The following is a 17,174-nucleotide window of genomic DNA, read 5'->3' on the forward strand; positions in this document are numbered from 1 at the left end:
TTTGTGGAGTGGTTGAAAAACAAGTTTTAATGACAACAACCAAAATGTATGTAAACTTCTGACTTCAACTGTATGAACCATACATACTTCATATCAATGTAATTGGAATGCCAATCTATTCATAAATTCTATTGTCTCTGGATAGGGGTTACAAAAACACAATAAAGATTATAAAAGGGAAAAATAGACTTGTTCTAGTGGTAAGACAGATGAAAACACTGATGGTCATTCTGTAAATCTGAGCTTTTTATTGACTTTCCTGAAGCTCAACAAATTGAGAACTTTTTTTAATGCAAAGATATTAAAGATAGTCTCTTTAGGATGTCAGTGCAGACCAGTCCCTCGTGGGCAAATTTAACAGAATAAAAAGGACAAAGATGGATCAATCCATGCTTTCTAGCTGCACAGGATTTCATCATTCAAAATGTTACAAAAAAGTAATAAAAAAAAAGTAATAAAAAAAGATAATTATCATTTATGGTTTCTTTTTTTTTTAAGGAGAATGAATCTCAATATTTTGTGTTTTTATTACAGACAGACTATAAACAGAGGGGCTGACAGGTTAAGATGAGAGACAAAGAGTGAACCTCGGTCTCTGGCAGGGATTCGTCCACGGGCATAGGGCTGGGAGTGTTGGCGACTTCACCATGGTTCTGGAGCTTTAGGGTTCCTTAGCTTCACTGGTGTGAAGTTAACTCTAGATGGGGCTGTGGGGTTTCTGTGGCGTTTACTGAGTTGTGGCGACCTGATGAACATGTTGTTATTGTCACCAAACTGCAGTCCTTCCACATTGCTCATGTTGATGGAGAATCCCCCTGGATGAGAAAGGGGTTATGGGTGTATATTAATAGTCTGTCCTTGGTTCCTCACGTCATCCACAACAAGCATTGGAGAAGAAGGTCCCATGTCCCTCCCCTCAGACCTTCTCCTCCAATGCGTGCTTAGGAGGCAAGTAATAAAGGAAATACTTTTGATATTCACCCAGCTCTATCTCAATTGTCACTAATTTCTTCCTTTTCAAAATGTCTCCAAGAAGAGGAAATTCTTCCTTCTGACACTTAGCAGCATGGAAAGACTTGGGAAAAAGCCACAGATAATTTTAAACACCTCTTAAAGGGATGGTTCACCCAAATTACAAAATGGCGTATTGATTTCCTTACCTTGCAAGCAGGCTATGGACAAGATATGACAGCAATCCATGCTTTGGTTTAGTTTCCCTGGCACTGTTTCCACATACTAACGTTTTAGCATTTGTGTCACAAATCCAATTCAAGTCATGGTACCGATATTAGCATTTTTCTGGCATCATGTCCAAATCATTCGACAGATTCTAAATTGATAGTGAAGCTCAAAAAAGTAACTTATTGATGATTTGAACATGATGCGCAGAAAATGCTAATATCGGTCTCATGACTTGAACGATATTTGTGCCACAAATGCTAAAATATTACCACGTGGAAACTAAACCAAAGCATGGATTCCTGTCATACGTTGTCCATGCAGTGCCTTCAGAAACAATTCAGACCCCTTGACTTGTTTTGAATTTCGTTGCGTTACAGCCTTATTCAAAAATGTATTCAATAGTTTTTTCCCCTCCTCAATCTACACACAATACCCCATAATGACAAAGCAAAAAGAGGTTTTTAGAAATGTTAGCATTTTTATTACAAATAAATAACTGAAATATCACATTTACATAAATATTCAGACCCTTTACTCAGTACTTTGTTGAAGCACCTTTGGCAGCGATTACAGCATCAAGTTTTCTTGGGTATGCTGCTACAAGCTTGGCACACCTGTATTGGGGGGGTTTCTCCCATTCCTATCTGGAGATCCTCCCAAGCTCTGTCAGGTTGTATGGGGAGCGTTACTGCACATTAATTTTAATGGTCTCTCCAGAAATGTTCGACCGGGTTCAAGTCCGGGCTCTGGTTGGGCCACTCAAGGACATCCAGAGACTTGTCTCAAAACCACTTCTGAGTTTTCTTGACTGTGTGCTTAGGATCGTTGTCCTGTTGGAAGGTGAACCTTCACCCCAGTCTGAGATCCTGAGCGCTCTGGAGCAGGTTGTCATCAAGGATCTCTCTGTACTTTGCTTCATTCATCTTTCCCTCAATTCTGACTAGCATCCCAGTCCCTGCGCTGAAAAACATCCCCACAGCATGATGCTACCACCACCATGCTTCACCGTAGGGATGGGGCCAGGTTTCCTCCAGGTATGACACGTGGCATTCAGACCAGAGTTCAATCTTGGTTTCATCAAACCAGAGAATCTTGTTTCTCATAGTCTGAGAGTCTTTAGTCTGAGAGTCTTTTGGCAAACTCAAAGCGGGCTGTCATGTGCCTTTTACTGAGGAGTGGCTTCCATCTGGCCACTCTACCATAAAGGCTTTATTGGTGGAGTGCTGCAGAGATGGTTGTCCTTCTGGAAGTTTCCACAGAGGAACTCTAGAGCTCTGTCAGAATGGCCAAAAGGGTTCTTGGTCACCTTCCTGACCAAGGCCCTTCTCCACCGATTGCTCAGTTTGGCCGGGTGGCCAGTTCTAGGAAGAGCCTTGGTGGTTCCAAACTTCTTCCATTTAAGAATGATGGAGGCCACTGAGTTCTTGGGGACCTTCAATGCTGCAGAAATGTTTTGGTACCCTTCCCCAGATCTGTGCCTTAAGACAATCCTGTCTTGGAGCTCTACAGACAATTCCTTCGACCTCGTGGCTTGGTTTTTGCTCTGACATGCACTGTTAACTGTGGGACCTTATATAGACAGGTGTGTGCCTTTCCAAATATAGACCAATCAATTTAAATTACCACAGGTGGACTCCAATCAAGTTTTAGAAACATCTCAAGGATAATCAACGGAAACAGGATGCACCGGAGTTCAATTTCGAGTCTCATAGCAAAAGGTCTGAATACTTATGTAAATAAGGTATTTCTGTTTATTATTTTTAATACATTTGCTAAAATGTCTAAAAATCAGTTTTTGCTTTGTTATTATGGGGTATTGTTTGTAGATTGTTGAGGATTGTTTAATTATTTAATCCATTTTAGAATAAGGCTGTAACGTAACAAAATGTGGAAAAAGTCAAGGGGTCTGAATACTTTCTGGAGGTACTGAAGTCACTGCTTCCAGGGTAAGGAGACCGATATGTAACTTGGGTGGACTATACCTTTAACCAATAGACACATAGCAAGTAAATAGACTGAAAGTAATACCTGTGGGATAACTGGATGTGGTAACTGGAGTGGAACACAGGCGCTGAAAGGAGAAATTAGAGAGTAAATATTATCATTTTTATTTATTTTATCAGTGAGTCATACTGAGACCAAGGTCTCTTTACAGATGAGCCCTGAATTACATCAAGTATAGAAAATACACACATCAAAATGTAAATACAAAATGTAAACAGAAAGAAAAACAGGGTCATAAAAAACAAACACATTCATCAAATGTAAGAACATTTCGAAGATTGTTCCACAAAGGAGGTGCAAGCTGATTTTCCTAGCTCAGTAGAGTTAGGTATCTCTGAGAATGGGTGTGGTAACTAACTCCTATGTCTAAAGTTTAGAACTTGGTCACACTGTAACCTATGACCTGAGCTTTAGACATGACATTGGTTTCTTTGGTTTCAATGATTCAGCAGAGTACTCACTTCACTGTTCTATTATTATATAACGGTTATTTTGGGAACACGTTTCCATACAGAAACATGACTCTGTACCTGAAAATTGACCGCTGAACTTTGATTAGATGCAGAGCGGGAAGCTGTTGTTTTGCAGTCATGATTGAATACAGGGGGAAACATATTTGGTTTCTGATTGGTTGAAGAAGTGACCTGATCTGCATCTGGCCATCTCATTGGCTGGACTGTGTGCTGAAGGGATGGATACTCTATGAGGGAGAAGAAAAAAAAAGAATCTTGTGAAAGGATAATACATTTTGGATTCAAACATTAGGGGCCAGTAATGTTTCTCATTTCAACCTCATTGGTTACTAAGCAACCACCCACGACAATCCCTCATTGGTTACCAGAAACCCTCCCATGACAACCTCTTGTTGGTTACCCGCGACAACTTCCTTGTGTATACCTTTATATTTCTGTTTCGAGGTCAATCTCCCAGCCGTTTCCTGTAGCAAACACAAGAACAGGAAGTCAAGTTTTTTTACCTTGGTCGATTATACTGATGTGTTCTGACTTCGAAACTTGAAAATGTTATTGTTTGACGTCAGGGATCCTATGGAAAGGAAAATGGCCACAGTCTGGTACAAGTCAACAGGACAGCCATGAGTTGGGGAGGAGTGAGGAATTTGGGCTGAGGTCAGGTCAGATAAAGTGAGGAAGAACAGATCTCACTAAAGTTCTGTCTAGCAACAGAGATGTATTGGCTGTTCAGTGATGTTAGGAGGTTTAAATACCAGTGCTTGTGTGAATATGTCTTGGTCTAATGCAGCTGTGTGACCCAGTGGGTGAATAAACTTGGTTTGAGCTTTACTAAGCATCCATGTGTTTTCTACTCTATTTAGAATCTAACAATACCCATAACACCACCATGTCACAACTGTTATTTTACATGTTACACAAGAATGCAGACTCATGTTACTCTGTGTAGGCCACTCTGTTTTCTCATACACAAGATGTTTTTCCTTGAATATAGGAAAAAGAAAATAGGTTCTGAATAATGTTGTATAATATTTTTTTATTTATATTTATCAGAAATTTTCCATTTTCCTATTTGAGCATCTGGTGCAAAATATATCAAATTATTCACTTTAGACCCATACCTGGTTCCACGGGGGAAGTTTCCCCTAGGTACTGATTTAGGATCAGCGTCCCCTCCCCCAATCCTAACCATAACCATTACTGAGGAAAATTCAAAACCGACCAGTGTTAAACGCCAACTTTACCATACATCGCATACCTGTGTTGGGGGAGGTTCACTCTTCACACGATCAGAAATTTTCACTTTGTGTTTTTGAATTCCTGTGAAAGGTGAATGAATAAATTAATGGATGGATGAATGGATGAATGAACAGATGAACGCGCAAACAAATTAATGAATGAATGATAACTGCAGTGGTAATTTAAGATGTTTGGAAAATGTATTGAGTTATAAAGGGTTGTACCTGATGGCTGTGAGATATGAAGGGCAGCAACAGAGGATGTAATACTCTGCTCACTCTCTGAGTCCTGGAGAGAGAGAGAGAGAGAGAGAGAGAGAGAGTGAGAGACAGCCAGACAGACAGACAAACAAACAGAGGTCGGAGTTAGAATGCGAGGTAGACATAGTTGTTTAATAAAGTTGACTAGTACTGTTACGGTACTGAAAGCTTTGAATGACAGGGTCATATTCAGTACCAGTTTTTTCTGCACTTGATGGACGGCATCATTTATCCCTTGTTTGTGTTTCTCGTACATCTTCTCTGTCACAGCAAGGCAGTCTGAACACCAAAAAAATAGAGCCATGGGTCACAAGAAAATATGGGTTAAAGATGTACTTCGGAATCATGAGCACAAAAAAAATCATAACATATTGCACAAATTTGATTTGTAACATATCCACTCCCCTCCAGGCTCTTGTCTTACCCAGGAATGTGGGTCTCAGGGTGGGCTTTGTATCCCAGCATCTCTCCATGAGGTCCACCAGTTCCCCCAGCCCTTCGACCTGGTCCCTGTCCAATGCATCCAGAGAGGGTCTATCCCCCTGGGGGATCCGGAACCGCACCAAACTGGACCGGGCGTCTAGGGGGAGGGGAGGAGGAGGAGAGGGAGGGTTGTGAATTAGAGGGAAGTGGGTATATCTTTGATGGGCAAATGTATTTAGGTTTGTGTGTTAGGACTAGTCACTCACTAGGATATGGCTCTTTTCCCGTGATAATGGACCACAGTAGTATGCCATAGCTGTTAGAAAGAGAACAATAATCATCATGATAGCCATGTAGCGTATCTTTCTCTTACTACAGTGGCATCAGAAAGTCTTTTCCACATCTTGTTGAGTTTCAAAGTGGGATTAAAATGATTCAATTGTAATTTCTTGTCAACGATCTACACAAAATACTCTGTAATGTCAACTTGGAAGAAACAATCTTAACCTTTGTAAAAAAAAATGGAATAACAACAATAATACTAATTTTCAAAACAAAAATATCTTGATTAGATAAGTATTCAAGACCCTGAGTCAATACATTTTAGAATCACCTTTGGCAGCGATTATAACTGTGAGTATTTCTGGGTAAGTCTCGAAGAGCTTTCCACACATTTGGACTGTGTAACATTTGCCCATTATTAATTTCAAAATTCTTCAAGCTGTGTCAAATTGGTTGTTGATCATTGCGAGACAGCTATTTTCAGGTCTTGCCATAGATTTTCACGCAGATTTAAGTCAAAACTGTAACTCGGCCACTCAGGAACATTCAATGTCTTCTTGGTAAGCAACTCCAGTGTATATTTGGCCTTTGTTGTGGCCTGTGTTTTAGGTTATTGTCCTGCTGAAAGATGAATTCATCTCCCAGTGTCTGGTGGAAGCAGGCTGAAACAGGTTTTCCTATAGGATTTTGCCTGTGCTTAGCGCAATTTCAGTTTTTTTTTTATCCTGAAACTCGCCAGTCCTTAACGATTACAAGCATACCCATAACATGATGCAGCCACCACTATGCTTGAAAATATGGAGAGTGGTATTCAGTAATGTGTTGTATTGTATTTGCCCCTGATGAGTTCTGACTCTAAACTTGAAATATTGTTAATTATCAGGTATCTTATTGGAATATTGAGTGCCATAGTCTGGTTTCTACACCAGAAGTTAATGGTTATATGTAGGCAGAATGTATATAGTGGATGCAATTCAGCTTGGAATGTACTGAGTAAAAAAAAAAAGGCCATCACATGTTTACAGGCACTGATAAGCATGGAAAGCATGGAGAGGTCATATTAAGGGAGAAGGAACAGTTTATTGCCCGCATTACTTAACTTCCTGCCTTGCAATAAATATGTAATGTTTAGACAGAAGAAGGAGACTCCACCCAAATTGGGGTATACATAATACCACTGGTGGAAATATGTCTTTGTCTTATGCAGCTGTATAAGACTGACCCAGTGCTTGGATAAACTTGGTTTGAGCTTTATTAAGAATGTGTGAGTTTTAATCTGTTTATTTAGAACTTAACACCACAAACATAACACTTGTATTCAGGGCAAAAAGTGAATTGCTTTTCCACATTTATTGCAGTATAACTAGGCTTCCTTCTTTTCACATGGTCAGTTAGGTTAGTATTGTGGAGTAACTACAATGTTTTTGACCCCTCCTCAGTTCTCTTATCACAGCAATTGAAGAGCGGCAGGTAGCATGGTGGTTGCTTGTTTGAATTCAGAGCTGGCAAGGTGGAAAATACTGTCGTTCTGCCCTTGCGCAATGCAGTTAACCACAACAACTGCTCCCTGTGCACCTATAACATGGATGTTGATTAAGGCAGCCCCCCGCACCTCTCTGATTCAGAGGGGTTGGGTTAAATGCGAAAGACACATTTTGGTTGAATGCTTTCAGTTGTGCAACTGACTAGGTATCCCCCTTTCCCATTAAACTCTGTACCTGTTTTATAAATCACCATTGGCCTCATGGTGAAATCCCTTCCTCTCCGAGTTAGGAAGGATGCCTGTAACTTTGTAGTGACTGGGTGTGTTCATACACCATCCAAAGTGGAATTAACAGATGAGGTAGTCATTCAAAAATTATTTTAAAACACTCACTCACAGTGTATGACTTATATGACTGTAAGAACATTTTTACTCCTGAACTTATTTAGGCTTGCCATAACAAAGGGGTTGAATACTTCTTGACTTAAGACACTACAGCTTTTCATTTTTTATGAATTTTTTATAAACATTTAGAATTCCACATTGTGTGTAGGCCAGTGACACAAAATCTCAATGTAGTCCATTTTAAGGCTGTAACACAACATAATGTGGAAAAAAATCTGAGTGTGAAAACATTCTGTAGGCACTATATGTATCCATTCAGTTCACAAGCATTTCGCTGCACGTTTTATACCTGCTGTAAACTGTTTTATTATTCTGAAAGATGCCTTGAGAAACAGTGAAATGTCAATTGTATCAATGGTGTATACTTACCTGTAGATATCCGAGGCGTGGGTGGGCTTGTATGTCATGTCAAAAGCCTCTGGTGGCATGTAACTTAATGTACCGCCATCCTCTCCAGTGTCCTTCCTGTTCGCTTTAGAAATGCTGTGGTAAACCCTGGCTAGGCCGAAATCTGTCAGCTGGAGAGAAAGAATAATGTCACAATCATTGGTGAAATTGCCAAGGGAGGGGCATGGGGGGCACATATCTCTGCACCAGCCGTCCCTGAATATGATTGGCCTCTCTTGGTGCCCCCCATTCTCATTGGGTCAGAGCGCTGTCAATCTGGCTCAAATTGAAGCGGTTCTGGTTTTCCCGTCTGCATTTCAGGCATTACGAGAAAAACTTTCAGAATGACCAAGTGAATGCTGACAGAATAGAATCAGGAGACAGACTCGGGAGTTGGGATCAACATTCAACAACACAAGTGTAATAATTATTCTTTGGTGTGTGCTTACATTTGTCCTATTTCACAGATGTACAAGTATGTATTATACATGTGAAATAGTTTTCATATACATGAAAACTATGAAATAAAACATATGGAATCATGTAGAAATCAAAAAAGTGTTAATTAAATCAAAATATATTTTATATTTGAGATTCTTCAAAGTAGCCACCAGCTTGAAACCAGCTTTGCACACTCTTGGCATTCTCTCAACAAGCTTCATGAGGTCGTCATCTGGAATGCATTGCAATTAACAGGTGTGCCTTGTTAAAAGTTCATTTGTGGAATTTCCTTTGAGCCAATCAGTTGTGTTGCGACAAGGTAAGGTCAGTATATAGAAGATAGCCCTATTCATTTAACTAGGCAAGTCAGTTAAGAACAGATTTTTATTTACAATGACGGTCTACCCCGACGGTCTACCCCTAACCCGGGCGATGCTGGGCCAATTGTGCACCGCCCTATGGGACTCCCAATCAAGGCTGGTTGTGATACAGCCTGGAATCGAACCAGGGTCTGTAGTGACGCCTCTAGCACTGAGATGCAGAGCCTTACACAGCTGCGCTACTTGGGAGCCCAAATAAGTAAAGAGAAATGACAGTCCATCATTAATTTAAAACATGAAGGTCAGTGAATTCTAAAAATCTAAAGAACTTTGAAAGTTTATTCAAGTGCAGTCGTAAAAACCGTCAAGCACTATGATGAAACTGGGTCTAATGAGGACCGCCACAGGAAAGGAAGACCCAGAGTTACCTCTGTTGCAAATCGGCAATTAACTGCACCTCAGATTGCATCCCAAATAAATGCTTCACAGAGTTCAAGTAACAGACACACCTCAACATCAAATGTTCAGAGGAGACTGCGTGAATCAAGCCTTCATGGTTGCTGTGAAGAAACCACTACTAAAGGACACCAATAAGAAGAAGAGACTTGCTTGGACCAAGAAACACGAGCAATGGACATGAGACTGGTGGAAATCTGTCTTTTGGTCTGACGAGTCCAAATTTGAGATTTTTGGTTCCAACCGCTGTCTTTTTGAGACGCAGAGTAGGTAAACGGAAGATCTCCACATGTGTGGTTCCCACCGTGAATCATGGAGGAGGTGTGATGGTGTGGGGGTGCTTGCTGGTCACACTGTCAGTGATTTATTTAGAATTCAAGGCACACTTAACCAGCATGGCTGTCACTGGCTGTATAATATGATTTTGTTACCATCTAATGCACATTCAGATGTCATAAATCAGCACTGCAGAGCTCTCCCTGTCCTCTGTCGTACCTTGATTGTATTACTGTTGATGAAATCTGGAAATGTGCACGTACACCTTGGCCCATCTACTGTTTCTAGCACCAATTCTGACTGATTAGTGTTTCAAGAATTTCTGCTCTCGTAAAAGCTTGAGTTTTCTGCATGTTAACACTAGAAGCTAATTTCCTAAAATGTGTTAGTTAAGGAGCGGCAGGGTAGCCTAGTGGTTAGAGCGTTGGACTAGCAGCTGAAAGGTTGCAAGTTCAAATCCCCGAGCTGACAAGGTACAATTCTGTCGTTCTGCCCCCGATTTAGGCCGTCATTGAAAATAAGAATTAACTTAACTGACTTGCCTAGTTAAATAAAGGTTAAAAAAAAGGAAGAGTGTTCTGAATACTGATGTTAACCTTTCTGGTTATAACCTTTTCAGCAAGACAGATCTTCCAAAGGTGGGGGAGTGGCAATCTTTCCCAAGGATCACCTTCAGTGCTCTGTTGTCTCCACCAAGTCTGTCCCCAAACAATTTTATTTGCTGGTTTTAAGCATTCAACTTTCAAATAGCTTTTCGTTGACTGGGTGCTATCATCCTCCATCAGCACCGGCCTGTACCCTATCTGCCCAAAACGCTCTCCTGGCTCCTTACACTAAGTCTGAATTTGTCCTGCTAGGTGACCTAAACTGGGACATGGGACTGGGACAAACCACCTGACCAAGTCCTAAAGCAATAGGACTCCCTAACTCTTTATCAGATTATCACCAGTCCCACAAGGTATGACTCCAAACACCCAGAAAAGGCTACTCTCCTCGATGTTATCCTCACAAATAATCCTTACAGGTATCAGTCTGATGTTTTCCGTAATGACCGTAGTGATCACTGTTTTACAGCCTGTGTTCATAATGGCTGCTCAGTGAAACAGCTTGTCCTGATTTGTCATAGACGCTTCCTTTATGACCTGGCCTCTGTAAATTGGAATCAGCTTGATCCCCTCTGTTGAAGAAGCTTGGACCTTCTTTTTTGATATTTTCAGTGATATTATTAACAAACACGTCCCCATAAGGAAAATTTGAATTAAAAACAGGTTCAGCCCCTGGTTCGATCATGATCTTGCTGAGTTACTCCACCTCAAGAATTGCATTTGGACTCCTGTGGCGGACCGGGCGCATACACGCTGATATGGTCGCCAGGTGTATGGTGTTTCCTCCAACACATTGGTATGGCTGGCTTCCGGGTTAAGTTGGGATTGCGTCAAGAAGCACAGCGGCTTGGCTGGGTCGTGTTTCGGAGGAAGCATGGCTCTCGACCTTCGCCTCTCCCGAGTCCGTACGGGAGTTGCAGCGATGAGACAAGACTGTAACTACCAATTGGATATCACAAAATTGTGGAGAAAAAGGGGTAAAAAGTAAAACATTTAAATTAAATTAAAATGAAAAATTATACAAAAATGTAAAATACATAAATAAAAAGTAAAGAATTGCATTTGGCGGAAGGCTCGGCACACGCATACTCACTGAATTCCCACTTAAACTTGACCCCCCAAAAAACATCTGGATCAGATGGTTTAGACCCTTTCTTCTTTAAGGTTGCTGCCCCTATAACCGCCAAGTGTCACGCCCTGGCCATAGAGAGGCTTTTATTCTCTATTTTGGGTAGGCCAGGGTGTGACTAGGGTGGGCATTCTAGTTTCTTTATTTCTATGTTTTCTGTTTCTATGTTTTGGCCGGGTATGGTTCTCAATCAGGGACGTTGTCTCTGATTGGAATCATACTTAGGCAGCCTTTTTTCCTTTGTACTTTGTGGGTAATTTACTTTGTTAGTGGCACTATAGCCCTAGTAAGCTTCATGGTCGTTTCTTTGTTTCTTGTTTTGTTGGCAACATTTATATAAATAAAGGAAAATCTACGCTTACCACGCTGCACCTTGGTCCGGTCATTTCCACGACAATGTCCGTGACACCAAGCCTCTCTCTGACATTTTTAACCCGTCTCTCCTCTCTGGGGAGGTTCCCATTGCTTGGAAGGCAGCCACAGTTCGTCCTTTATTTAAAGGGGGAGATCAAGCTGATCCTAACTGTTACAGGCCTATTTCTATTTTGCCCTGTTTATCAAAAGTGTTGGAAAAACTTGTCAAAAATTAACTGGCTAGCTTTCTTGATGTCTATAGTATTCTCTCGGGTATGCAATCTGGTTTCCGCTTAGATTATGGATGTGTCACTGCAACCTTAAAGGTCCTCAATGACGTCACCATTGCCCTTGATTCTAAGCAATATTGTGCTGCTATTTTTATTGACTTGGCCAAAGCTTTTGATACGGTAGACCCTTCCATTCTTGTAGGCTGGCTAAGGAGTATTGGTGTCTCTGAGGGGTCTTTAGCCTGGTTTGCGAACTACCTCTCTCAAAGAGTGCAGTGTATAAAGTCAGAAAATATACTGTCTCAGCCACTGCCTAGGCTCAATCCTAGGCCCCACGCTCTTCTCAATTTACATCAACAACATAGTTCAGGCAGTAGGAAGGTCTCTCATCAATTTATGATACAGATGATACTCAGCTGGCCCCTCCCTGGATTTTGTGTTAAATGCTCTACAACAAGGCTTTCTTAGTGTCCAACAAGCTTTCTCTGCCCTTAACCTTGTTCTGAACACCTCCAAAACAAAGTTCATGTGGTTTGGTAAGAAGAATGCCCCTCTTCCTACAGGTGTTATTACAACCTCTGAGGGTTTAGAGCTTAAGGTATACAAGTACTTAGGAGTATGGCTAGACGGTGCGCTGTCCTTCTCTCAGCACATATCAAAGCTGCAGACTAAAGTTAAGTCTAGACTTGGTTTCCTCTATCGTAATTGCTCCTCTTTCAACCCAGCTCCCAAACTAACCCTGATTCAGATGACCATCCTACCCATGCTAGATTACTGGGACATAATTTATAGATCGGCAGGTAAGGGTGCACTTGAGCGGCTAGATGTTCTTTACCATTCGGCCATCAGTTTTGCCTCCAATGCTCCATATAGGACACATCACTGCACTCTATACTCCTCTGTAAACTGGTCATCTCTGTATACCCGTTGCAAGACCCCACTGGTTGATGCTTATTTATAAAACCCTCTTAGGTCTCACTCCCCCCTATCTGAGATATCTACTGCAGCCCTCATCCTCCACATACAACACCCATTCTGCCAGTCACATTCTGCTAAAGGTCCCCAAAACACACAAATCCCTGGGTCAATCGTCTTTTCAGTTCGCTGCAGCTAGCAACTGGAATGAGCTACAACAAACATTCAAACTGGACAGTTTAATCTCAATCTCTTCATTCAAAGACTCAATCATGGACATTCTTACTGACAGTTGTGGCTGCTTGGCGTGATGTATTGCTGTCTCTACCTTCTTGCCCTTTGTGCTGTTGTCTGTGCCCAGTAATGTTCGTACCCTGTTTTGTGCTGCTGCCATGTTGTGTTGCTACCATGTTGTTGTCATGTTGTGTTGCTACCATGCTGAGTTGTCATGTGATGTTATTGTCTTAGGTCTCTCTTTATATAGTGTTCGTGATGGGTGTTTTGTCCTATATTTGTATTTATTTGTATTTTTAATCCCAGCACCCATCCCTGCAGGAGGCCTTTTGGTAGGCAGTCATTGTACATAAGAATGTGTTCTTAACTGACTTGCCTAGTTAAATGAAGGTTAAATAATAATACAAATAATGGCACCAATTGTGCTAGTGTGTGTGTTTTTTTGTGTTATTTGAAACTTATTTGGTACATAATGTTTGTTGTTTTTCTATCTCTTAGTTTTTTACTTCAGTTTATTTTAGGAAATACTTTTCAAACACTTATTTTTCTTAAAACTGCATTGTTAGTTAAGGACTTGTAAGTAAGCATTTCACTGTAAGGTCTACAGACCGGTTGTATTCAGCGCATGTGACTATTTAAAATTGGATTTGATTTGGAAGGGTTATTTGACCAAGAAAGAGAGTGACGGAGTGCTGCATCAGATGACCTGGCCCCCACAATCACCCGACCTCAACCAAATTGAGATGTGTCACACCGTGACCTTAGAGATCCTTATTATTCTCTATGTTTGGTTAAGTCAGGGTGTGACTCGGGTGGGAAAGTCTGGGACAAGACCCTGCCATGGAAGCAGGCAGAGGTAGAGAGGGAGGAACAGCGACGCTACGAAAAGTTGAGACAACAACGGAAGCCAGAGAGGCAGCTCCAAAAACATTTTGGGGGGGGCACACGGGGAGATTGGCGGAGTCAGGGTTTAGACCTGAGCCAACTCCCCGTGCTTACAGTGGGGGGCATGTGACCGGTCAGGCAAAGTGTTATGGGGTGATGAGCACTGTGTCTCCAGTGCGCATTCACAGCCCGGTGCGCTCTGTACCAGCTCCCCGCAGTTGCCGTGCTAGAGTGGGCATTCAGCCAGGACGGATTGTGCCGGCTCAGCGTTCCTGGTCTGGTCTCTTCGGCCCAAGCTATCCTGCGCCAGCTCCCGGAGCCTGCAGTGATGATCCATGGGACTAAGCCTGCAGTGATGATTCGCAGTCCAGAGCCTCCGGCGACAGTCCCCAGTCCGGAGCCTCCAGCGACGGTTCCCATTCCGGAGCCTCCAGCGATGGGGAGGGTACTGTCACGCCCTGACCTTAGAGATCCTTATTATTCTCTATGTTTGGTTAGGTCAGGGTGTGACTCGGGTGGGAAAGTCTAGGTTTTCTATTTCTTTGTTTTTTGCCGAGTGTGGTTCCCAATCAGAGGCAGTTGTCTATCATCGTCTCTGATTGGGGATCATATATAAGTTGTCCTTTTCCTTTTGGGTTTTGTGCGGTCTTGTTTTCTGTTTAGTGTCTATATCTGACAGAACTGTGCGCTTTCGTTTTTGCTTTGTTATTTTGTTTGAGTAATAAAAATAATAAATAAAATAATAAAAATCATGAAAACTTTCCATGCTGCGCTTTGGTCCACTCCTTTCGACGAGAGCCGTTACAAGATGGTTTGGGATGACTTGGACCACAGAGTAATGCAAAAGCAGCCAACAAATGCTCAGCATATGTGGAAACACCTTCAATACTGTTGTAAAAGCATTCCAGGTGATTACCTAATGAAGCTGGTTGAGAGAATGCCAAAAGTGTGCAAAGCTGTCATCAAAGCAAAGGGTGGCTACTTTGAAGAACCTCAAATATAAAATATATTTAGATTTGTTTAACACTTTTTTGGGTATTACATGATTCCATATGTGTTATTTCATAGTTTTGATGTCTTCACTACTATTCTACAATGTAGAAAATAGTCAAAAATAAAGATAAACCCTTGAATGTATAGGTGTGTCCAAACTTTTGCCTGGTACTGTATCAAACCAAGAAGCCTGGGACTTGCCTTGGCATGGAGGCTGTCATCCAGCAGCACGTTACTGGGCTTGAGATCCAGGTGCAGCAGGGGCGGATCGAGGTGGTGGAGAAAGTTCATGCCCAGAGCCACCTGGTGGGCCAGGCGGAAGGACAGGGGCCAGGGTGGGGGGCCGGAGAGACGTTCCTGGAGGGTCGCCAGGGACCCCCTCTCCATAAACTGTAGAAATATTACAAATAAAGGAGAATAAATACACACACATTGTATATGCTACTAATTACACCCGTGCATGAGTCACTAAGTCAGACTTATTCACAGTAGGTATTATTTACCTCCATGACCAGCCCTAGGTGGGTGGAGGGGCCGGAGCTTGGGGGCCGTCCCTGGTACACCCCTAGGATCCTGAGGACATATGAGCTCCCCCCCTGGCGCATGAGGTCTGCCTCTCTGAGCAGAGATGAGCTGGAGCTGGTGTGTATGTGTGTGTGTGTGATGGGTAGATAGAGGTAGGTGTGTGTGTGTGTGTGTGTGTGTGTGTGTGTGTGTGTGTGTGTGTGTGTGTGTGTGTGTGTGTGTGTGTGTGTGTGTGTGTGTGTGTGTGTGTGTGTGTGTGTGTGTGTGTGATTTGTAGGTGAGTAGAGGTGTGTGAGTGGAGGGACAAAATAATTGACAGAGACATAGGCAACATGTTATTGAGGAAAATGTGGAGTTTGCCTGGGTCAGTACTCGAACCCGGGTCAAACGACTGTCGTTACCCCAAGAGATCCGAACCCCTTGATGAGATCAATAGGTGTTGGGTTAACAATGGTCGCTACAATATGAATATGCACTCAACTCAAGAAAGTACTTTTGTACAAAGTTGTGAAATAGACCATACTTACCCGTCATCATAATGCAACAACTTGATGGCCACGTCCAACCCCCACTCTACATGTCTGGCCTTGTGGATCTGTCCAAACCCTCCTGAGCCAATCACACACCATTTCTGCAGGCTGTCATCACCAATCAGCAACGGAGCCGGACAACTGGACAGTTCCATCTTTCACCAGGAGGCCAAGGAGAAATACTGCAACTAAACCACAAATGAAACAATGGATTGTTACAGCATGTGTGATGATTTACAAAAGAATGTACAGAATGTAGGCTACAATACTGCACAAAGTAACTAATTTACTGTAGCTACTGTGCCAAAGTGAGAAGAACATACCACCATAAAGAATACCCTCAAGACAGAAATAGAAAAAAGACAAAGGAGGGAGAGCGAGAGAGAAAAAAAAACAATCCAATTCCGATCAACTCCCATATCTACTGGGTGAAAGTGTGCCATCACAGCAGCAAGATTTGTGACCTGTTGCCACAAGAAATGGGCAACCAGTGAAGAACAAACACTATTGTAAATACAACCCATATTTATGTTTATTTATTTTCCCTTTCGTACTTTAACTATTTGCACATCGTTATAACACTAATATAACATTGAAAATGTCTTTATTACTTTGAAACTTTTGTGAGTGTAATGTTTACTGTTAATTTTGGATTGTTTATTTCACTTTGTTTATTATCTATTTAACTTGCTGTGGCACTGTAAACATTATGTTTCCCATGCCGATGAAGCCCTTTGAAATTAATTTAATTGAAAGAGAGCGAGAGAGAGAGTAAAGACTCAATCTCTCAACTATATTGGTATTTTCCTTCGTACTCTTTTAACTTCCTCAATTGTAATTTACCATTCAATAAAAATAAGAAAAAAATCACAGAACCGAACAGAACCATGCTTACCTTTGTGGTTTTCATGCTCTTTATAACAACAGGTGTTATTAAAACACTATTTTGCAATGAAATAGCAGCGAAAATGATCAAACCCGTTGTGTTAAAAATATGTCAGTTCATTTTCTGCGAGATATCTTTTCTAATGGCGGTCTTCTCATAAACTTCTTTCACTTCCCATCAAGAATTGGCAGAATCAGAGGGATGACGCACCGATTGAGTGACAGAGCAGGGGCGCCTCACCTGGCTGCGAAATAGAGTGA

General features: G+C 41.8%; 1 protein-coding gene across 1 annotated transcript; it reads right to left on the reverse strand.

The window, feature by feature from the left end:
* Positions 1 to 17,090, reverse strand: LOC139415924 (receptor-interacting serine-threonine kinase 3). The gene is made up of 14 exons (XM_071164098.1): positions 16,924 to 17,090; positions 16,026 to 16,216; positions 15,477 to 15,612; positions 15,175 to 15,363; positions 8,118 to 8,266; positions 5,845 to 5,894; positions 5,580 to 5,735; positions 5,352 to 5,434; positions 5,120 to 5,183; positions 4,915 to 4,976; positions 4,084 to 4,123; positions 3,717 to 3,886; positions 3,211 to 3,253; positions 1 to 815 (listed from the first exon to the last, which is right to left on the reverse strand). The coding sequence occupies exons 2-14, from the start codon at positions 16,181 to 16,183 to the stop codon at positions 643 to 645; spliced, it is 1,473 nt and encodes a 490-aa protein (XP_071020199.1). The 5' UTR covers positions 16,184 to 16,216; positions 16,924 to 17,090; the 3' UTR covers positions 1 to 642.
* Positions 17,091 to 17,174: the final 84 nt, after the last annotated feature.

This window comes from Oncorhynchus clarkii, chromosome 9 (genome assembly GCF_045791955.1).
Source record: "Oncorhynchus clarkii lewisi isolate Uvic-CL-2024 chromosome 9, UVic_Ocla_1.0, whole genome shotgun sequence".
In the NCBI taxonomy this organism is placed as follows: domain Eukaryota; kingdom Metazoa; phylum Chordata; class Actinopteri; order Salmoniformes; family Salmonidae; genus Oncorhynchus; species Oncorhynchus clarkii.

Bases quoted from the DNA above. Each gene is read 5' to 3' on its own strand.
- LOC139415924 (XM_071164098.1), bottom strand. From the start codon at position 16,183: ATGGAACTGTCCAGTTGTCCGGCTCCGTTGCTGATTGGTGATGACAGC. The intron at 15,364-15,476 runs GTAAATAATACC...ATATTTCTACAG, and splicing joins ACCTAGGGCTGGTCATGGAG to TTTATGGAGAGGGGGTCCCT. The intron at 5,895-8,117 runs GTAAGTATACAC...TCTTTCTAACAG, and splicing joins CACGCCTCGGATATCTACAG to CTATGGCATACTACTGTGGT.